Genomic DNA, 22,433 nt, shown 5'->3' with positions numbered 1-22,433 from the left:
TCTATTCAATAATCCTAAATTAAAAATGATTAATAAGTAAAGGTTCCACTGGCTTTTGTAATTGTGAGACTTAACGTTAATGTTGAAAAGCGTCAATCGGTGTTTCCGAAACCTGGAAATGATGATGTTCTAAAATGTCTTGTTTTGTCCACAAAACAAAATGATTCAGTTTTAATTGAACACATTCACATTTAAGAAGTTGGAAAATCAGAAACCTTGTTTTAATCATTAATCAAGTACTTGTTAGATCCATAAAATGTGTTTCCCAAACCTCAAAATGACGACGTTCTCATCTCAAATGTCTTGTTTTGTTTTGTTCACAAGACAAAATCATTCATTAATGATATCAAAACAGTTGACAATCAAGCTGGTAATCGATTAATCGAACAGTCAGCCGTAATTATTGTTTTAACTACAAGGCAACAAATGCAGATTCGATGAGTTTGAAGAATGTGGCTATCAGAGTGCTCAAAATGGCCGCGAGAGGGCGTCCTCTCGCTCCTGACAACGCCCCCCCAGTAGGATGGTCCTAAAGTTGAGTGGGCGTGGCCTGTAGTTGAATATAGTGGACAGTTTGTCTCGCGCCTGTTAATTTCTGCTCACTCGGACCACCTCGTCGTCTGCTGTGAGAGCCCATACACGCGCACACTTTAAAGGCCTCTTCCCCCGTTTTTTTCCATCTTCTTTCAAACAACCAGAAGCTACCATGGTAAGCACCATTTTAACTGTTTAACCGTTTCTTTTATATCAAACGAGTGAGAGTTGGAGGTGGAGTGTGTGGGGGGTTGAAAAAAAGTGCGCCATTGAAACGCTGTAGTCAGATTTAAAGGTACAGTGACCGCTGTGTCAGAAATAGACGTTTGAGTCAGTGTGACTGACTGAAAGCTGAGTGAGCTGCTTGACCTGACTCAACAGGTGCCGGTGATTGGGCCACATTTTCAGCAGCACAGGACAGATAACACACACAAACACTCGCAGTGTCACGGGGGTTATTTTCGTCTTTTTGCTCTCAGATTGGATGAGACATCAGTGTTAGATTCCTTCAAATCTTGCAGTATTTCTGTGCTCATAAGACTCCTGACGCCGGGGTGTGCGAGGAATTTGGGTGTGTCTCCTCTAAAAAAAGAAAAAGAAAAAAAATCCATCAACCAGTCAGATCAGATTGAGAATAGTTTAGGGTTTGTGCAGAGCACGGGGAAGTGTGTTTTTTCCCTCCTGGTTTTTGCAGAACAGGAAACGCTTTTCCCTCCAAATTCAAATTCACGAGTATGTTGTGATTTTAGAAGAGTGGGAATATTGAAGAGATAATCCGAGTCAGGTGATGACACATAAGCCAGGGCCTTGCCCTAAGGCATAATAAGCAGTGTTGTGTAATGTACTCATGTACAAAATTCACTTATATATGTACTTTTACTTTTGCTTTTTATTTTAACGTTGCAGCTGGTGTGGATATGACAAACTTTGCCTCTCTGTGCAATGCTGAGTGGTTCATTCAAAACCATTGTGTGATATTATATGAAATTATCAAGTTTTTCTTCTAGTTTTATTAGAAAAAAAATCTGTAACGTGTTTGGGATCTGTAGAACAAAATTCACTACAAGCTGTATTTGAGTCACATGTACAGTGTTGTGTAATGTAGTGAAGTACAAACACTTTTTTACTGTACTTGAGTACAAAATTCAGGTATCTGTACTTTTATTTATTTTACTAGCAACTTTTTTTTTTTACTCCACTACATTTCTTCTAACTGTCTTTGTTACTACCAAATAAAATCAGAAGAAGAGTTTTGACATTCACCCATTCACAAGGCTCAACATTAAGGGTTAAGTGTCTTTCTCAAGGCCACATTTAGACTAGCAGAGCCAGGAATTGAACCTACAACCTTCTAGTTGAAAGACAACTTTAGCTACCATGGCTCAATCCTAACTCCTCACTTTTAATACTTTTACATCTAAAACTTAAATACATTTTATATCAGAAAATTACTATTAATACTTAAGTACAGTAAGTGTCATATATTTAAGACTTTTACTTAAGTAATATTATAAAAAGAAAAGTGACTTCTACCAAGTAATTTTCTGGTAAGATACGTGTACTTTTATTCAACAAGACTGGACATAAGCAAACTATATCATATAAGTTCATAGTATTTTAAAGGTGGTTTGAGAACCACTGTCTTAAGATATATTTAGATATCTAAACGTTATGTGAGTTTATTTTGGAGTTGAAGATTTGCTAACTTAGTGTCTGTTCGAAGTTTTAAAAACCATCATAGAGTCGTTAAACTGCTTTAATTCCATTTCAGTATCGCCGCACTTGGTGCAAATTAATACTGGGTAGAGCCGCAACTAGCGATTATTTTCGATTAATCTATTAAATGACGATGTTTCCCAAATGTCTTGTTTTGTCCTCAAACCAAACTGTCGCGTACGGAGCAAAGATAACTGGAAAATATTCACATTTAAGAAGCCAGAAAAACCAGAAAGCTTGTTTTTAATTATTGAAAAAAACACTCAAACGTTTGTGATTTGACTGCTCTCTAAGCTGTGTTACAGTTATTTCAACTATAGTCAAGCACCGTCTACTTTAGTTATTCTCAAAGAGGCAAAGATTTATTAGATTAGTCTTTTGTTATAAGGCTAAAATCTGCTTGCGTCAGTGAGGACAAATGTCTTCTAGTTGTCTCTCACACACGATAAAAAGCCAGCATTGACTTTGTTTTGGCAGTACCTCTCCCTAACATACTTAAAATAAAGGTGAACTATTTAAAAATGCATGTACAACATGACTCAGGCCACTTAAATCATAAAAAATAAAAATAGTGCTGTCAAATGAGGTTGATTTTAATTAATTTAAGACATAGTATGCTTGTTGAGTCTTGTCTATATAGTGATTTTAGGAAGTGTTCTTTCTCACTCACACACACCCTTGTGTTGTGTTTGCACAGTGTAATATAAACACAGCTTTTTGGCGTCGTCAGTAAAACCAGAAAAACTGAAATGGTGTCATTGTTTACCAAGTTCACTCGCCTACCAATGCATGTCCGCCTTCATCAAATAGCCCTGATGCATTTAGTGTTAAACTGTTTTTTAACCAACTAAAATCGTTCAAAATGGAGTTTCACTTCAGTGCGATGCATCGAAAAACATATTGTGATGGTTCTAAATTTAATAGATGAATGTTTTATTGTATACAAACGTAGTTCTTAACGTCAGGTGCTTGGTATTTGACTGTACTGAGCTGACGTCACGCAACGGCGCACTGTATGTAGGTCCCTGAAGAAGAATCCTCGAGGCTAAACTCATGAGCTTAAATGAAGATAATTATTTAAAAGAAAAACACCCCCGCAGCACCAGCACAAAGACATGTATAGGATCATGTCATTTCAAATAAAGGTTGCATTTAACTATTAAATGTACCGCAGTTCTTCATTCTCAACAATATGTTGGGATCCATGTACACCCCCCCTCGTTTTAAATTGGTAAAATTTAAGTTTTTAGCCTGTTAAGTTGACAGTTGGACCAGTTTCCTTTTCCCTCTGGTGGACTTTCAGAGGGAGAACATTTCTGTTTCCGGGTGTGGAGACTTGTCGCGTAATTATTTAAACTGCCCAAAGGGTTTCTTGTGAAAGTACTTAAAGAATGTCCTTTTGGTAGATTAAATCTTTCAGTTTTTTTTTTTTTTTTTTTTAAAAGAGTAGAATTTTGGTGGAACAATTCTGAAAACTCTGTAATTATGAACATTGCAGTGTGTGGGGGTGTGGACCAAATTCCATTTACTAATCTGTCCTCTCCTTGTCATTATAGTTCATTTTTATTATTGTTATGTGTGTTTTCCTGGTAAAGAGATTGTCACATGTTGAAAGGAATCTCTTGTTGTCATGTTTGCTCACCTTTTCTCAGCCTCATTGACCCCCCCTCCCTCCATTGCTGACTGAGGAGTAGAAGATGAGAGATGCAGAGTATTAATAAGTGTTTTAGTCACTAACGTTGGGACCATGAGGTGGCGCCTCTGTTTATAATCTCAGCTCCCATCGTAAGCCGACACACCCGGACAGGTTTTAAGGAGTGGAAACGTTTTGACTTTTGAATTCAGCCCCACATTTATCGAGTACTTACTCACTCATTGTCATCGTGATTCAACAATTGTCAGTCGCCATTTTAAATAATTTAAAGGATAAGAATAAATTGTTTGAGAAACCACTGTCTTTTTGCACATTTGCACATCTTTTCTAATTTAAAAAAAACATTAAAGTCGTGAAACTGATTTAATTCCAGTTCAGTATCACCACACTTTAATACGAAAAGTGCAAATTAATACTAGGTAGTTTAAATGTTGATCGGTGTTTTTCAGACCTGGAAATGTCTTTTTGTCCACAAACCAAAGATCATGAAACAAGTGTTTGTTTAAATAATTAAAACAGGTTCTCTGATTTTATATATATATATATACATACATATATATACATATATATACATATATATATATATATATATATATATATATATATATATATATATATATATATATATATACATACATATATATACATACATACATACATACATATTTTTTTTTTTGAGCTTATTAAATGTGAATATTTGATGGTTTCTTTGGTCCAGATGAATTTTGAAGTTTGGTGTCATTTTCTGACATTTCAAGGAAATAACTGATTAATCAAATATGAAAACAGTCAGTTGCTCGCAGGCCTTACTTTGAATGGAGGTAACCGTAAGAACCTGGCACTGAGTGACCACTATTTTGGTGGACGGCCTGACACTGTTTACTCATACGGTCGCTCAGCCTTTACTGCTAGGTGTCAGGTTAGCATGAGGAACTCAAAATAGCCAGTGCATGGGTTCTCTGATGAAACAGGCCAGTCTGGTTGGCGGTGTGGTGGTGTGAGTGAACGTCACCAAGTTTTGTCATGTGAAATATTGAATGCATGTGGAAAAACCTCACTGATCCGCGTGGATTAAAGTGAGATTTTAATGGACACCATAAAAGCTCTCTCCCTCATCTGTCTTATCACTTAGGAGGGTCAAAGTGCGGGCAAAATAAATAAAACAGGCAGCCTGACATGATGAGCCACAGTGGACTCTTTTCTACTACTACTCTTCTTTAAACTCCTGATCCAAACTACAATGTTTTGTCTGCATTTTGCATGATAATTATGTCACCAAACATTCCTTATTGCTAGTTTTAAATGTAAAGATTATTTTGAGTTTCTTAGGCATTATATACTCCTTTTTAGAGTTGGAATTCCAGATTAGAAAACATGGAAAACGACATTGACAGGATGTCACTTGCATCATGTGGAAAAAAAACGTGAAGCATTTGCCAAAACTAGACAGATTGCTTTTTCTTTGATTCTTATCTCCACTTGGCCTCCATTTTAGTTCATAAAATGTGCTCATTGACAGTTGATGAAATTCAGTGACAGCTGCAGTAAATCGTACACAAAAGCCCATCCTACGTCTTTGCTTCCACCTAGTGGCAGAAACAAAGATCCTGGTTATTCGCCTTTCATGAAGTGAACAGCCGCCCCTCTCCCTCTGTTCCTTATTAACCCTCTCATCATCCTTCATCTCTTCCAGCGTGAATGCATCTCTATCCATGTCGGCCAGGCCGGCGTCCAGATGGGGAACACCTGCTGGGAGCTCTACTGTCTGGAGCATGGCATCATGCCGGACGGACAGATGCCCGAGAAGAGTGAAAGAGGCAACGACTCCTCCTTCACCACCTTCTTCAGTAACACCGGTTCAGGGAAATATGTCCCCAGAGCAGTCTTCGTTGACCTGGAGCCAACGGTCATAGGTCAGTGATCCACACGTGGTGTGTTGGCAGCACTGTTTGAAGCAGATGCCCCACATTTTTGAGTCTGGTTCTGCAAGAAATGTCTCTCCACTGACACCAAGTGCTTGCTCATTGCATGAAGTATTGTGAGATATCACACATTTAATGTTGTAGTGGCCATTTGTCAACAAAAAATGTTCAAAATTAATGTTAATAAAGTTGACAAAATCAACAACTACTATTGTACCCTGGGCAGGTATAACAGTGTACTCACCCCATGCTGGGGTTATTGAGGTTTTGATGGTTTATTTTAGTCCATTAAAGCAAACAAATAAATCCATTGTCTCTTCTGCTCTAGTCAAAAAACAGTGTGTCTGCTAGTGTATCTAACCCAAACATTGCAATGAAAAAAATAACTAAATATTTTAAGCAAACCAATATTATCAAAAACATTTAGTTGAGTAACTGTCGTCATATCTTGCTCTTGTCTTGAATTCCCCAGATGAGGTGCGCACAGGAATGTACCGCCAACTCTTTCACCCTGAGCAGCTGATCTCAGGAAAAGAGGACGCAGCCAATAACTACGCTCGCGGTCACTACACCATCGGTAAAGAGCTGATCGACAACGTCCTGGACAGAATCCGCAAACTGGTAAGACTTGACAAGACTTTTTTTTCTACTACAATCCCAGCTCGCCTCGCCACAGCATGGTTTAGGTTGGTTTTCCACTACAAAAAAGTTACCTACTCAACTTGGGGCGGAGTCATTGTTTTACACGCGACACACACAAACCAGTGATTAGTGATTTAGTAACTGAATCATTAGAATCAGTTAATTAAAACTATGTGTTCAGTACTTCCTCCATGACCGGAGGACGGACTCCATAGTGACTGGACTGCAATACAGCGCCAGGGTAGACATTTCCCTGGTAATTGTTGGACATTAAGCCATGTTTTTAGGATTGTCAAGTCTTTTAAACTGATCCACTGTTCGGCTTGATTCCTGTGTCTGACATCTCTTCCTGTGACGGACCTCAGTCTGGCGAAGTCACGCATAGTATCGCCTCAGCTCGCTTGGAACCTCGCAAGAGCAGGTGCTAAAAAAGTACCTGGTACAAGGTGCTACGCATGCAACTAAACCGTGCCGTGTCGAGGCAAGCCGGTGGAAACACGCCATTACACTGGTCCCCCACCCCCACCCCCCATCCCTTTTAGCAACATTCCATACATTCATTCCTTAGTTTCATGCAGATGTGTACATGTTCAGCCAAGCGATGATGAAGAGTTAAGATGGTTCTTTTTAGTGCCGCAATGGGGGGAAATTTACATTGTCACAGCAGCAAAATATGGTAAAGATAAAAGGTTTCCCGGTTAACTCGTTTTTTTTTTTTTTGCGGGATTCTGCTCATGCCCCAAATCGCTGTTCAGTCATAAATGTCAAACATGTTTAATACTTAGGATTTGAAATCGGGAAGTTTCTGATGTGTCCGATGTTAAAACCATGTCAGCTAATCACCTCACAACTACAGGATAATTTGTCCAGATAATCTGTTCAAATCAACATAAAATCGGAAGGCACCCACGATTGTCGGAAGGTCCAAATCCAAAACAATTCTTGGATTACTTGTTCAAAAATGGTTTAGGATAGGCCTAAATGCCTGCAGGCTTGTCCACTTCTCATTTGATGCTTTAGTAATGATGATGCAGCTTTACCTGGGTTATGATTGATAAGAGTCTTTTCTTTTACTTTCTTCCAGTCTGAGCAGTGCCGTGGTCTCCAAGGATTCCTGGTCTTTCACTCTTTCGGTGGAGGCACTGGCTCCGGTTTCACATCCTTGTTGATGGAGAGACTCTCTGTTGACTTTGGCAAGAAGTCAAAACTCGAGTTTGCCATCTACCCAGCGCCACAGGTTTCTACTGCAGTTGTTGAACCTTACAACTCCATCCTGACCACCCACACCACTCTGGAGCACTCCGACTGTGCCTTCATGGTGGACAACGAGGCCATCTACGACATCTGCCGCAGAAACCTGGACATCGGACGCCCATCCTACACCAACCTCAACCGGCTAATCAGCCAGATCGTGTCTTCGATCACGGCCTCGCTGCGTTTTGACGGAGCCCTGAACGTCGACCTGACAGAGTTCCAGACCAACTTGGTGCCCTACCCTCGTATCCACTTCCCTCTGGCCACCTACGCCCCGGTCATCTCCGCCGAGAAAGCCTACCACGAGCAGCTGTCTGTGGCTGACATCACCAACTCCTGCTTTGAGCCGGCCAACCAGATGGTGAAGTGCGACCCCCGTCACGGTAAATACATGGCCTGCTGTCTGCTGTACCGTGGCGATGTGGTGCCCAAAGACGTGAACACCGCCATCGCAGCCATCAAGACCAAGCGCAGCATCCAGTTTGTGGACTGGTGCCCCACTGGCTTCAAGGTCGGCATCAACTATCAGCCTCCGACTGTGGTTCCCGGTGGAGACCTGGCCCAGGTGCAGAGGGCCGTGTGCATGCTGAGCAACACTACAGCCATCGCTGAGGCTTGGGCCCGTCTTGACCACAAGTTTGACCTCATGTACGCCAAGAGAGCCTTCGTCCACTGGTATGTTGGAGAAGGCATGGAAGAGGGCGAGTTCTCTGAGGCCAGAGAAGACATGGCAGCTCTGGAGAAGGATTACGAAGAGGTGGGCATTGACTCATTTGAAGAGGAAGAGGATGAGGAAGGAGAAGAATATTAAACGGACTTTACTTGGTAAACATAATGTTTACTGATTATTGGCTGATTATTTATCCTACCTACCTTAAGCTCAGAAGATATATATTTGTTGTGCCATAAAAATTATTGCTTTTACATTTTTTTTTTTGGGTGTAAATTCATTTGTTTTTATCAAAAATCCAAAAATGTTTTTGCACATCTAACTTCCTTAGATGCAAGTGCATTGGAAGGTTGAAGATCGTTTTTCAAATATGTTTTGGAGTGACCAAAACGAATAAATGGGGATTTATTTCTTCCCCCTAAAGCTTAATCAGTGAACATTCATTGTTCATATGTTTTTCATTTCTGCAAACCTGTATTGTTGCACAATAAATCTCTCCCTCCACTTACTCATTTATTCCCTTCTGTTAACCTTTTGAGTCGAGAATCCCGTTGCAAGAGTCTGCGATGATTGACCAATTTCTGAGATAATACTAAATCTACCACACCAAGGAGGTGCTGGTTGTCTCAATATTAACTTACTATCTCATCCTTTTGACTTATTCTTTCATGATTTTAGCCCAATTTGGAATTCAGATTAAGCTTAAGGCAGTGATCGGCAACTGGTGGCCCATGGACCAAAACGGGCCCAACTGCATCAGTATCTGGCTGCCAAGAAAATGCTTTTCCCTTCAAAAAAAATTACAATTTCATACAGAATTCAAAGCTTTTATTCTATTTTTTACAATCTTTTATTTGCTAGAAGTAACTGAAACTACATTTGGTTTGAGAAATTAAAAATAAAACATTGCTGTTGTAATGGAAAGCCAGGTTCAGAGAGTAAACGTACATAAAATAAATGAACTATTGACATATGTTTGATTCAAAGAAGAAGCAGTAATTCTTCTTTGACATTTAAATCTCCATTCCTCATTTGTGTCTTAAAAGTCTTCGTAACAAGTTAAGTTAAAGACGACGTCCATGTTTTTGTTTCTGACTAAAAACATTTTAAGACACTAGCTACTTAATACTACATTTAACCCTGTAAAACCATTTGCATCATATTTACTACAGAAGATTCTGAGACCTATATCTTAACAGGTCTTAACAGATCAATTATTTCAAACAATAATAGTGGGTTATATGTTTTTGTTTGTTTGGTTTCCAATAACCAATTTGGTATTGACCGTTTATACATGCTCCTGAAAGAGTTTTGTAACTTTTAACTTTGACAGTTTAGAGAAAGTGGGAGGTGAAAGAGTTTGTGAATTTGATGTAATCTCACGTGCTGTGGGAAGTAACGAAGATTTAGCTGCAAAACTGTGATAACAGTAGTAAATAGAAAAGCAGGGACAAATCTTTGATGCTCTCACCTCCTGGACAGAGAGACTTAGAATATTTTCTAAGAAACCTCATCCTTGTTTCTTTTAACTTAAGTTTTTGTACTTTATTTTTTAAAAACATTTTTATTTAAATGTAGTTGCTTTCTTGTTCTATTCTTTTACCGTTGTTTGCAAGAAAGACAATAAAGATTTTTTTCCCTTTATATTTGACCACTAAAGAAAAGAATTATTTTTCTTCCATTGGCAAAAAAAATTGGCTTCCATTCAGTTTTTTTGTGACTGACCGTCAGATGGCGCAATATGACAGCTCCACCACTCCGGTTGCAGTGATTATGGACAGGGGGAAATCATGTAAGTAAGTAAGTAAAGTGCTTTCATATACATAAATAAAAAATACACACATATATACAATATAAACAAAACAAATAATAATAATGGTCTATATTATTATTTACATATTATGGTAAATTGATTTTAAGGTGCTTACAAAGGAAGAAAAGGAATGATACAAGGATAAACAGATACAAGTCTGCCGATATCTTATATATATCTGTTATATATGTTTATTTTGAATAAGGGGAATCAAACTACACATTTCTGCAATACATAATCCAGATTATCTCCGTTAGAAAAGTGTGTCAAGTGTGTATTTTTACGACGCAGTCATGTTAGCCCCGCCCCCGACCGGGAGCAGCCAGGAGCCATAGCGAACGCGCCCCCTCCAGTCTGAATATCCACGGACACTGATGTTCGTCCCCAACCGCTGCTCCAGCCTCGCTCGGCGTTCAATCTGACTCGCACCCGCCTCCACCTCCAGCTGTCTGTCCCGATGTTACGCTAACGTGCCGCCGCTATCTGTGAGTATAAAACCCGCTCTGTATTTGTTGTAATTCGTGTAAACAAACACGCCTGAAATCTTCACCGCGACCCTGTCATCACCGCATCCGCTGTCGCTGTTTTATCGACGACGTGACAAGATGGGGATTTAAGATGGATTTTTATATTTGGATGTAAAAGAAAACGGGATTATAGGAGCTCTGTGATAAGGCCACACGGCGGCGTAGTGTATGTAAAAAAAAAGGGGGGGGGGGGGGTGGTGGTACACCGGTTTGCTCCTACAGTCCAAAAACATACAGATTTAGGGATTAGACGATTTGGACACTCTGAATTGACCGTGAGAGTGGACGGTTGTTTGTCTCCATGTGTGGCACTGTGATGGACTGGCGACCTGGCGATGCCAGTCAGGATTGGCACCACCAGCGACCCTTACTCATGTGGAGGATAAAGCGGTTAAAGTGAGCGAGTGAGCGTAGGTGTAAACGTGAGGGTGAACGGTTGTCTCTTTGGTGTTGTCCCTGCAATGAACCGGCAACCTGTCCAGGGTGTGACCCCCCCCCCCCCTTTCGCCCTACGTCAACTGGGATTTGGCTCCGTCCGTTCGCTGAATAAATGTGTCTTCAGATGTCTGATGAGGATACAAAAGCTTGAGTATCAAATGTATTGTGGAAGCAGCTGTTTATTTCTAGGCCAAACTATACCTGGGGGTATACCCCTCTTGTGTAAAGAGAATTTGATTGTATTTACACAGTATATTCACTCACTAATATTTATAAACATGTATTTACCCTGGAATAATCTACAGTTGCAAGAAAACATATGGGAACTGTTTGGAAATGTCTGGATTTCTGCACAAATTGGTCCTAAAATGGGATCTGATCTTCATCTAAGTCACAGCAACAGACAAACACAGTCTTGTTAAACTAATACCTCACAAACAATGATATATTCATGTTTTTGTTGAACACAACATGTAAACATTCACAGTGCAGGCTGGGAAAAGGTGTGTGAACCCCGAGGCTAATAAATTCTGATAGCTAATCGGAGTCAGGAGTCAGCCGACCTGAAGTCCAATCAATGAGACCAGGTTGGAGGTGTTGGTTAAAGTTGCCCTGCCCTATAAAGAGTACAGTACAGAATGCTCAATGAGGTGAAGTAGAATTCTAGAGTGTCAGCTAAAGACTTACAGAAATCTCTGGCACATGCTAACATCTATGTTGACAAATCTATGGTACGTACAAGAACAGAGTTCATGGGAGGACAACATGGAGGAAGCTACTGCTCTCCATTGCTGCATGTTTGAAGTTTGCAAATGAGCACCTGGATGTTCCACAGCACTACTGGCAAAATATTCTGTGGACAGATGAAACCAAAGTTTAATAAGACTGTGTTTGTCTATTGTTTTGACTTAGATGAGAATCAAATCCCATTTTAGGACCAATTTATGCAGGTAATTCCAAAGGGTTCACATTCTCTTTCTTGCAACTGGATATTTGAAGTAAAATAAAACATGTTCTTGAAATTAGCTTTTTTTGAAGAATGAAGTCATTCTTGTGTAAATACAATCAAAACCTCTTTACACAAGAGGGGTATATTCTGGTCTAGAGGGGTATAGTCTGGCTCATTTATACTCCAGGATTAAAGCAGCCTAGGCCATAATATACCTGGGGTATAATCTAGCATAGGCCGCTTTTACCCTGGTTTTATTCTGGACTGGGGGGTATACTATGGTGTTTTTACAAGACATCAGGTGAAGACAGAATCAGGATTGCTCTTCATCGTTCATTTTAATTTCTTTTAACAGACACTGTAGTTTTACAAAGTCCTCTAAGTGACACAAAACATCTAAATGCCAGTCGGAACCTTTCAGTAATATCAGTCACTAATTCTAAATGAATAGCTATAATGACGACACAGGTGAAAAGTGCAATATAAACTTTAGCTTGAGATTTACAATACAAAGGTCCAGCAAAATCTACTCCTGTAATTTCAAAAGGAGGCACTTACTTTGTCGACTGATTAGACATGCATGTAGAATTCTTTTTATCGTTTGTCTTCCTTTTATTATCCAGAATCTCTCTTACTTGATTAAGGGTGTCTTGGAGGCCAGAATGCATCACTTGTTGGTGACATTTTTAGGCTATCAGCTCAGAAAATGCTGCATTTGCAGGATGCGCCGTGTGTTTCTTTTTCACGTTCCTTACCTGTGCGCTCCTTTGCGCTCTTGATCATGTTAACAGTGTGCTCCCTGTTTTCTACCTCCTTCTGTATGAAGGCCATCAGTTCCTGAACAGTCCAGACACCATCCTCAGATTGGGATTGTTGTGCTCTGCTGTCTCATACTGTCCCCAAAAATGCTGCCACTGGTTGATATCCCTGTCATATTTGTCAATTACAAGTTTAGGCAGTGTCACATTTATATGGCACATGGTGTCTTCATAAGGCATTACGAAGACATCTCCTTGAGCTGAATCTTGCGCTTTTCTTATCGCTCAGTCTTTGTTCCTTCTTCGACTTCTCTGTCCATTTTGTCCAAACAAATTATTATATCAACCCAACAACGTGTCCCAGTGCTTGTCTTTTTATTCGGTCTTTGTCTTTGACAGTTTTTCTTCATCGCCATCGTGTTCATCGGCTCGATGAACTGACAGCAGAGGAAGCAACACACAGAGAAGGAGAAATGGGGCCTGATCATAGGAGACCGGAGGAAGTCACCATGTGTCGAAACCCGTCCAAATATGCCCTCGTCTTTCTCTCCCTTGCCCTGTTCGGACTCATCTTTCTACTTGGCAACATCCGCACTGTGGAGGTGACATATTTTAGTTTAATTTTCAACACTCCATACAGACATCATATGGACAAAAATCTAGTTGATGTGTTAGTCCTACTAAAACCTAGCATGTAAAACATGTGAAGCACTTTTTGGCCAGGATTAGTTTTACATGGGTGGGTGATGTAATTTTACCACAACCACAAGTCACTTCCTTTAGTCATGCGTGGATGACACTGCTCCCTGATTCCTCAACCGCAGACCCACATCAAGAGCTGAAATGCCTAAAATGAGAAACTGGACCAGGGACTAGCCTACTGGTTGAGGTTATTGGCATTTTATTAGCCACATAGCCTAGGCCAGGGGTCTGCAACCTGCGACTCCAGAGCCTCACATGGCTCTTCAGCCCCTCTGCAATGGCTCCTTGTAGCTTTAAATGACACATCCAATGTCTACGTTAAATGCCATATTAAAAAACCTCCCCAAAACTTAAATAAAGTAATGTGTACATGAAGAAGTACACATTTGGAGTCATGTCAACCTTTGGATACATGTACTTATGCCAGGCAGGTTTTCTCAAGCATGAACTACATAAAATCCAAATATTGTTTTTCTTGTCTAAACAATACACTTAATAAGTGGTTGGCTATAAACAGCAATCAGATGAAACAGTTTTTCAAAGTTGCCTTGCCTTTCATACTGGGACATGGTCGAGCAACTTTGTACGTTACACTCAGTTACGTCCATACTGTATTGTGAATTTTAATCTGCTCGTCACGGGTTAGTCGCCTGTTAACACCGACACCCCTCTGTCTCTCTTTTAGAAGTGGAACTGTAACAGGATTTCCACCCTCGACCAGCTACAGCGCACGTTCCAAACCTCCTTCGTCCATGCCCCCACTTTTCATAACAACAGTTCCTTCTGTGCTCACATGGGTCAGAAACCCTCGCCTGAAGAAAAACTCGAGGAGCGCTACCTGTTGGACTCCATTGCCTGGCCCGGACCTCGGACTTCCTCCAATCCAGCACCCTTGCGTCTGACGAGCGACCCGGTGCACAGTCTGTTTGCCATCCTCCCCAACAAAGGAAAGAAGGAGTGGTGCGTTGGCGACCAGCTGGAGGTCCTCGTCCAAATGCATGACTTCCAGGGTCGCCCCAAGCACTACGGTGGAGATTTCCTTTTGGCCAGGCTGCACACTCCGGAGCTTGGTGCAGGTGTTGCTGGTAAAGTGTTGGACCACAGGAATGGATTTTATTCTGCGCTCTTCCCGCTACTTTGGGAGGGATCTGCACAGGTGGAGATTACGATGGTTCACTCCAGTGAGGCGATCACAGTGCTGAAACGGCTGAGGGAAAAGCGGCCTGACCGGGTGTTTTTTAAGAGCCTTTTCCGCGTGGGATACCTGGTTGAAACCACCGTGTGTAACATGTGCCTGCCTCCTGATGATAAGCCACTGTGCAACTTCACAGACCTTTACACTGGCGAGCCCTGGTTCTGCTACAAGCCCAAAATGCTCGGCTGTGACACCAGAATCAACCACTCGAAAGGAGGCTACCTGGAACACCTCATCACAAACAAAGAGGCTTTACTCTTCCAGAGGTTTGTAATGTTACTTTAAGGGTTAAGGTAATATGGTTTATTTTATTATGGGATAGGTCAGATTTGACTTCACTGATTTTTCTTATTCAACCACCAAAAATAAATTAATCATCTGTGTGAGACAGTCCTCTATATTGTATCTGAAGGCTATTATTAAGGATCCACTTTGTCAGAATTGGTGACATCTAGGGTTGCAAAATAATGGGAATTTTCAAAATTGGAAGCATTCCATGGGAATTTGTGGAAATAAATGAGCATTTTCAAAATTGAAGGTTGGGAACTGAAATATAGTTGGTAAATAATATATCGTAGCATAATCTTGACTAACCACTCAACTCGAGAAATCTCGATGCAAGGTGGCAGTTACCTTGAGCATGTGCCGATAAATGGGCCGTTTCAGTAACTTTTGTCACTTGGGCTTTAGTAACAGGAATATTTATTATCATTGCACTGAAAAATTGTTTTTTTTTTCTAGTGGCGTGAACATCAAAGTACAAATACATGCTTCAGGACCTGACAGAGTTACAGTGCTGCCTCCTAAGAAAGGTAGACTTCACACTCTTCCATGTTTAATTGTTTGATTCAGTGATTGATTTATCGAGTCGTTCAATTGTCTTTGCGTCAGACAAAGTGGAGGTGAAGAAGGGCGGCAGTGTAAAATCAGATGCCGTTAAGGTCGTACCATCTGGATATTACTACGGGGACTCGTGGAGGCAGCTGGGCGGAGTTAAAATGCATCAGTTCAACAATTCCTCTGCCACTCAGTGTTTGAAGGACAAGATGATCTACTTGTACGGAGACTCCACCGCCAGGCAGTGGTTTGAGTACCTTGTTACTTTTCTCCCAGGTCAGTTTTGTCTTTTTGTTTAGTATTTCATTTTTTTTCAATATGCATTTGACTTTGGAAGCCATTTTCAGACAGGGATTATGTAAGCTCTGCAGATAATGGTGTTTGGACAGTCTCTGGATCTTTGCCCTTTACAATACACACACTGCCCGACCAAATAAAAACTCAGCCTGATTTGACTTGGCAATAGCTATGTTTACATGTTTAAATTTCTTCATTCTGCCTGGAATTTGGGCTGAATAATCATCTCCACCTATATCTGCCAAAACAAATGACATGAGTGCAATTTCTGTCAAAAAAGGAGTTGATGCCTATCAATGCGCATTTTTAAGTGGTTATACGGATTTCCTGGCCCTATTGTAGAAGGTATACAGTATAACCTGCGTAACACTGCATGGATCAGTAACATGATGGCACCAGCTTTGTGTCATGATGTGTATTAACATTGTAAACGACCCTATCCCTAGACGCCGCATATCCCGAAGAATCCTATTTATTTCCAGAAATTCCAAAGACCTTGGAAATTTGGGCGTGTTTACCTGACATTTTTATTCCAATTACTTGTGTCCATGTAAACGTGGCTATTGTAAGAATAGGCATACGTAATGTCACATTTATTTCAGTCCACATTTGCATTAATTTTTCACTGAGGTCTTTCATTTATAATGGAGTGGAAATGGTGTGTTAAATCTTCAGCACATTTCTTAATGCAGTTGAGGTGTGGACTCCCTAGAGGACAGTGCTACTGCTAGACTGAGAAATGCACAGAGAGTCATGTGCAGTGGATTGTGTGAACTCATTTGACAATGCAGCAATGATTATCAATAATGAATTGATTACTAAATTAACAACTGCACTAATCAATTTGATCAGTTCATGTGGGGTTTTATTTGTTGTCAACTCCTTAAATGTGAATATTTTCTGGTTTCCTTGCTCCATATATCAATAAAAGGTTGGGGAAATCCTGTGCAACATTTTCATACATTTTGTGGACTAACCAAGTACTCAATTAATCACTAAAATAATCTACAGACTAATCTGTCATGTAAATAATCATAATAATAATTTGTTCATATTTAAAAGTTTACGCTAGACTTTTTGCGAACATAAAGAGACCCACCGGACAAATCCCTGAATCATATCAACGCTTCAGTGCATTTTCTGAACGTAACTTAACTCACTGGATCATTTATTTACTCCTCCCTCTACAGAGCTGAAGGAGTTCGACCTGCACAGTCCTAAAAATGTCGGGCCTTACATGGCGGTGGACAGCACTCACAACATTCTCTTGAATTATCGCTGCCACGGCCCGCCCATCCGATTCACCGGCGTCACATCCAGCGAGTTGAGGTACGTGTCCAATGAGCTGGATGGCCTCGCTGGGGGTCCCAACACAGTCGTGGTCCTCAGCATCTGGTCCCATTTCAGCACCTTTCCCGTTGAGGTGTACATACGGCGGCTACGCCACATTCGGCGGGCGCTGGCACAACTTTTGGACCGAGCACCGGGGACGCTGGTCGTGATCCGCTCAGCCAACCTCCAAGTCTTGGACCAACAAGTGAGCCTGTTCAACAGCGACTGGTATTCGCTGCAGCTGAATAAGGTCCTTAGGGCCATGTTTAAGGGAATGAGTGTTATGGTGGTGGATGCCTGGCAAATGACTTCAGCACATCACCTCCCCCACGCCCTCCATCCACCCCAAGCCATTATCAAGAACATGGTAGACCTGCTTCTGTCCTACATTTGCCCATAGAAGGAAAAAGCACATAGCAGTGGGTAAGTGATCACCGCATTAGTTTAGGAGTTAATAATCTGTCTGTAATCCACCTTTACGTGATTGGTATCAAACAAGCACAAATCCTACATATCCCGAAGCTATGAGGACCGATGTTTTTTAGTTCTTAAACGTTAACAGGCAGAGCCTTCTGTCAGAAATCAACCTTGATTTGATTTGTGTGTGCATAATAATGGGAAACCGATAACGTTACAAAAGTCATCGTTGTTGTTACCAAAAAAGTGTCACAATGGTAGGAAAAAAAACACGTTACAAAATGTTCTAATGTCACAAAAGCAATTCCTACCAATGAGGAGGTACCATAGTAATAGAAAACCGAGTTGTGCTGGAACTGTATAGTGGAAAAGCGTCAATAGTCTTCCGGTAAAAATATACTGAATAGCCACCAGGGGGGCGACTCCACTGGTTGCATAAAGAAGTCTCTTTGAATGGAAGTCTTCAGGAAATTGCATCCAATTCACACTAGCACTACTTGTACATAAATTTGTTGATGGTGAGGAAAGACGGAGAGAGAGAGAGAGAGCATTGCTTCTTGCTATGCGAGATGTCATCGTTATCTATGGATAAGGTAGTGCGGCGAGTGTATAGTGCCGTTTCAAATGCACAAATGTACTGTGAAGAAGTTCCAAAAAGACATGATCGACTCAGTCGTTACCCGCGTCGCCCGTGCCAACGCTGACAGACGCAATACTGTCATAACACAGCTGTTTTTTAAAAAGATAATAATTGTTGGAATAAGGTCCTAATCGGGTAATGTTTACAGGGAGGGATAAGCTATTCACATGAGTCACAGGCGAGCATTAGCGGGATGCATCCTGTACACTCGTAGTCACTTTGGAAACCAGCTGAGTGATGTTGAATGACAGCCTTGAAAGTATAATTTGATTGGCAGGGGAGGATCTGAACGGAACCATGAGATGAGGGAGCTGCCCCATGTCACCTACTTACAAAAAAGCAAATACACGTGCACACACACGCACATTCATGTTACCGGCGCCCGTGCCTTAGAAATGTTAATATTTACACAGACAGTAATTAACTAAATTCAGCTAGGTACACGCCATACACTGTCTGCATTTTGTCTGCATTGTTGATTGACGAGCCGCCACTGTTCTGTGGTCTTCTATAATAGCACATGTCCATTTCGTACATTATGTTCCAATTGAAAAGGGAAATAGACAATAAAATACAGCACAAATGAGTGCGAGTGACCGCTGGTTATCGTACAGTAGGAGCCATTTGGCAGGTGACACCTCGGAACTTACGTTTGGCACTGGCCAAATCGCATATCTGGAAGCTTCAAAACAGGAGGTTAGAGGTTACGAAGATCCGCTTATTGCAAGGATTTTTTTTGTTTACATGATGCATGATGCGCCATAACACTGTAAATTGTACCATCCCTGGAGGACTCGTAGCCCCACCTCCGACTCCAGTGAGAGATTTGTCTTGACTTTACTTGCCTGCTGTTTTTCTTTTGATCCACACAAATCGTATGTATTGCCAGAAATGCCAAAAACAACAAAAAACAACTACACTAACCCTAAATCCAACACAGCAAGATGGGTGAAATAATATCTCCTTCCAAATTTTGTCTCATAGCAGCTTGAATGTTGAGTTAATTCTACCTCATTGATGAGACATTACAGTGTTGTAACTGCTAGTCACATTTACGCTGTGTTCACATACCAATTTGTCATGAAACAAGTTTACATACAAAGTCAATGCTCACACGTGACACTCGCAGCGGCTGGGCCAAGCGGAGAGATAGGTGCGCGTCAAAATTGAGCCCATCACGTCTATCACAACACAAATAGCCAATCACCATTCGGAGCTGTACGACACTTTATCTCATGTGGAAACCGTAGTCTTGTGTGCTTTCACAACACTAAACAGAGCACCGCTAACGGTGAAACTCGCCACGTTGTGTCTGGTCACGGTGTCTTTTACTTCTGTTTAAAATACAGCGACTTGCGACCAGTGCTCCCATCGTGTCCCAAAATGTACTAAATGATCCCTCGATAACCTTAACCCATCGCAATTCGCACGGAAATTGCGGAATGGAGCAATAAAAAAGGAAATCCACTGTTAAAAACAGAGCGCTTTGTCTGAAATGTTGTGTTCTGTCAGAAACTAAATTAAATACTAACTAAATTCAGAGGCGGGGTCAGGTGATATGTTGTTCTGTAAATTCTGCCAGTGCACACTCGACCACTTAGCTTCGAGAGCTCGTAAGAAGAACAAGTGGAAAAACCTGCATGTTAACAAAAGGGAGCTTCTACAAAGAACAAATACAGCTACAAGCATGTTGGCAAATTCAACAGGAAAATTTGTCCATCACACTAGAAAAGCTAAAGAAGCTGCGGCTGTTTCTAGTCAAACCCTGCAAACACAGAGGGGGTGTGGCCTGTACATGACAAAGTCACCAGTATCAAAAGTACATTGTCTTGAAGAATCACCATAATATGCTTGAGATAACTTGCTAAAATATTGTGTCTGAAGTTGATGCAACATAATGAAATAGTGTGATGCTGTGTTGCATTAATAATTTTATATTTTTAAATGTGTTTATGTTTTGTCGTTGGCTTGTATTCGGTCATATTTTAAGACACATTTTGCTGGTAAAATATGTGCAAGTTGTTAAAAAATTTGGGAATTTGGAAAGAGATAAATAATATAATAACAGGAGACAAACATCTGAATGTAGAGACTTTATCGGAATGTGTGCAGAGAGATTTGGTCTGTCCACAAGTCTGTTTGTGAATCTGTCCAACAGTCAGTCTGTCCATCCCATTCATGTGAACATGATAACTTGAAGAATGACTTGAAGGAATTTCTTCCAATTAGGTGCAAAGGTTTGAGGACAAAAGGACAAGGTTATATTTATATATGTGTACACATATATGTGTACACACATATGTATGTACATATATATATATATATATACATACATACATACATACATATATATACACATATATATGTATAAACACACACACACATTATATAAAGTGATATAGCTGTGTTTGAAGTACTTATGCACAGTCACTGTGTGTCACATATAGGGCGCAACGATTCATCGATTATGAAGTTAATTGTCAACTGCTTTGACAATTGGTCGGAGTGTGTTTTTTGCAATAATTCAGCTCCTTAAATGTGAATATTTACTGGTTTCTTTACTCCTTAAGCGACAAAAAATAGATTCAAACTGAATCATTTTCAGTTTGTAGAAAAAAAAAAACAAGACTCGTCATATCTAGGTTTGAGAAACACCGATCAAACATTTTCTCACATTTTATGGTCCCAAACTAGTTCACTTAACCGGTAGATTAATCGATTGTGGAAATGATCGTTAGTTGCAGCCCTAGTCACATTTTCACATTTTTGTGTATTTTCATTTAAGTTGCACATTTTTAAAGTTTCTGTTGTTCATTGTTGTAATTGTTCATGTGCTGTAAACTAGAGCTTTTCTCAATCAAAACAATGAGAAAGGACCTAGTTTGGGGGATCAGTGGGATCATGGGAACTGTTGTCTTGTTAGGTTTCCCTGTGAGTAGGCCTGCATAATTCCTGGGGAATTTTCAAAAGTGGGAACTTTCCAAAAATCCAGTTGGTAAATAATATATTGTAGCACCATCTTTGTCTGAAACAGATCAGATTTGATGCAAATACAGTAAAAACAGTAACACAAACTTACTTTCTGCTTACAGGGCTCTTGAGGCCACGTCCCCTTCATTCATGCACTGTGCATTCCTACATCACGACAGTTTCTTCTGCCTCCTGCTGGACGGTTTTCTGTAACCATACAAAAATATGTTCACGAGTTGTAAAATATTTTAAAGACCATTCCATTTCTTCAGACATCTATGGATAGTACTTTATAAATATACATATATATGTATCCATATATGCAAATGAATCCACATGATGTTATTTAAATGTATCATTTTGCATGCATGTCATTCAAAGTTTTTCCGATTTGGAATATCTCCCAATTTAGCCCCAAACAAAAGCTCCCACGGAAAGTTTCTGTAAATTTCCCAGGAAATGTGTCCGCCCCTTTACAGCGCTGTGCGTTTAATTTTTATTTCCATTTTATAATTAACTTAATTTCACACGAGCAAACTGTTGCCACGTGTCCACCAACAGGAAGAGAGTGAAGGTTGTTTCCCCCGGTGTGTGAGATAAAGCAATAATGTGCCTACTGTGTTTTATATGGAACTCGTTTGTCTCAGAGCTTTGTCCTGCTTTTCTAACACTTTTTAAAAAGTTTGCGGCTGTGTTTTGTAGCCAAGGCCATAATGTGCCGACGGTGAGCTCCAACTGTGAAATGAAGCGGGGACTGACATGTCTGTGCAGTACTATAGATGTCACAATCACTCTCTCTAAATAATATTTTTCATGGACTTCACGAGGTAAAAGTGTATATTAATGCATTTGTTTCAACACTCTTTTGATCACAAACACGTCGACCATCTGATGACATTTCTTAATCTCATTACTTCTACATGTTAATGAGGAGAGATTTCATGAAGCCAAAGAGTGTAATAGCTCAACACCAGAGAGTCTGACTGGATGTTATCACATTAACTATTGTCACCAGGTGATGAGTTAAGATAAAAAAAAAAAACTATTCTGGACTTGAATTTTGAGCCGTCTCACATGTTCATCAGTGCTGCTGTGCTGTGTGTATGAAATGCAGAGGATCCACAGAGTGGAATTGATATTAAAAGAAGACTTGAATGAAGAACAAG

At 40.4% G+C, this 22,433-nt stretch overlaps 2 protein-coding genes across 3 annotated transcripts; both read left to right on the top strand.

Annotated features, from left to right (window-relative positions):
- The first annotated feature begins 573 nt into the window (after nt 1-573).
- Nucleotides 574-8,900, top strand: LOC131448511 (tubulin alpha chain-like). Its single transcript, XM_058621049.1, has 4 exons — nt 574-709; nt 5,598-5,817; nt 6,299-6,447; nt 7,553-8,900. Exons 1-4 carry the CDS (start codon nt 707-709, stop codon nt 8,531-8,533), a joined length of 1,353 nt encoding a protein of 450 aa, XP_058477032.1. The 5' UTR covers nt 574-706; the 3' UTR covers nt 8,534-8,900.
- A 1,644-nt stretch (nt 8,901-10,544) lies between these two features.
- Nucleotides 10,545-22,432, top strand: nxpe3 (neurexophilin and PC-esterase domain family, member 3). 2 transcript variants are annotated; one of them, XM_058622652.1, is made up of 7 exons: nt 10,545-10,690; nt 13,277-13,479; nt 14,265-15,040; nt 15,516-15,586; nt 15,666-15,887; nt 17,099-17,663; nt 21,390-22,432. In XM_058622652.1, exons 2-6 carry the CDS (start codon nt 13,351-13,353, stop codon nt 17,638-17,640), a joined length of 1,740 nt encoding a protein of 579 aa, XP_058478635.1. In that variant the 5' UTR covers nt 10,545-10,690; nt 13,277-13,350; the 3' UTR covers nt 17,641-17,663; nt 21,390-22,432. The 2 variants fall into 2 exon arrangements, with proteins under 2 accessions (XP_058478635.1, XP_058478634.1); XM_058622651.1 differs by having other exon boundaries at nt 17,099-22,432.
- The last annotated feature ends 1 nt before the right edge of the window (nt 22,433 follows it).

This window comes from Solea solea, chromosome 2 (genome assembly GCF_958295425.1).
Source record: "Solea solea chromosome 2, fSolSol10.1, whole genome shotgun sequence".
NCBI lineage: Eukaryota > Metazoa > Chordata > Actinopteri > Pleuronectiformes > Soleidae > Solea > Solea solea.
Note: the sequence above shows the minus strand (reverse complement) of the source record. Positions and strands in the feature narration are given on the sequence as shown.

Coding starts and splice junctions, on each gene's coding strand:
- LOC131448511 (XM_058621049.1), top strand. Junction 5,818..6,298: donor CCTGGAGCCAACGGTCATAG/GTCAGTGATCCA, acceptor TGAATTCCCCAG/ATGAGGTGCGCACAGGAATG. Junction 6,448..7,552: donor TGGACAGAATCCGCAAACTG/GTAAGACTTGAC, acceptor ACTTTCTTCCAG/TCTGAGCAGTGCCGTGGTCT.
- nxpe3 (XM_058622652.1), top strand. CDS start 13,351: ATGGGGCCTGATCATAGGAGACCGGAGGAAGTCACCATGTGTCGAAAC. Junction 13,480..14,264: donor GCAACATCCGCACTGTGGAG/GTGACATATTTT, acceptor TCTCTCTTTTAG/AAGTGGAACTGTAACAGGAT. Junction 15,587..15,665: donor AGTGCTGCCTCCTAAGAAAG/GTAGACTTCACA, acceptor TCTTTGCGTCAG/ACAAAGTGGAGGTGAAGAAG.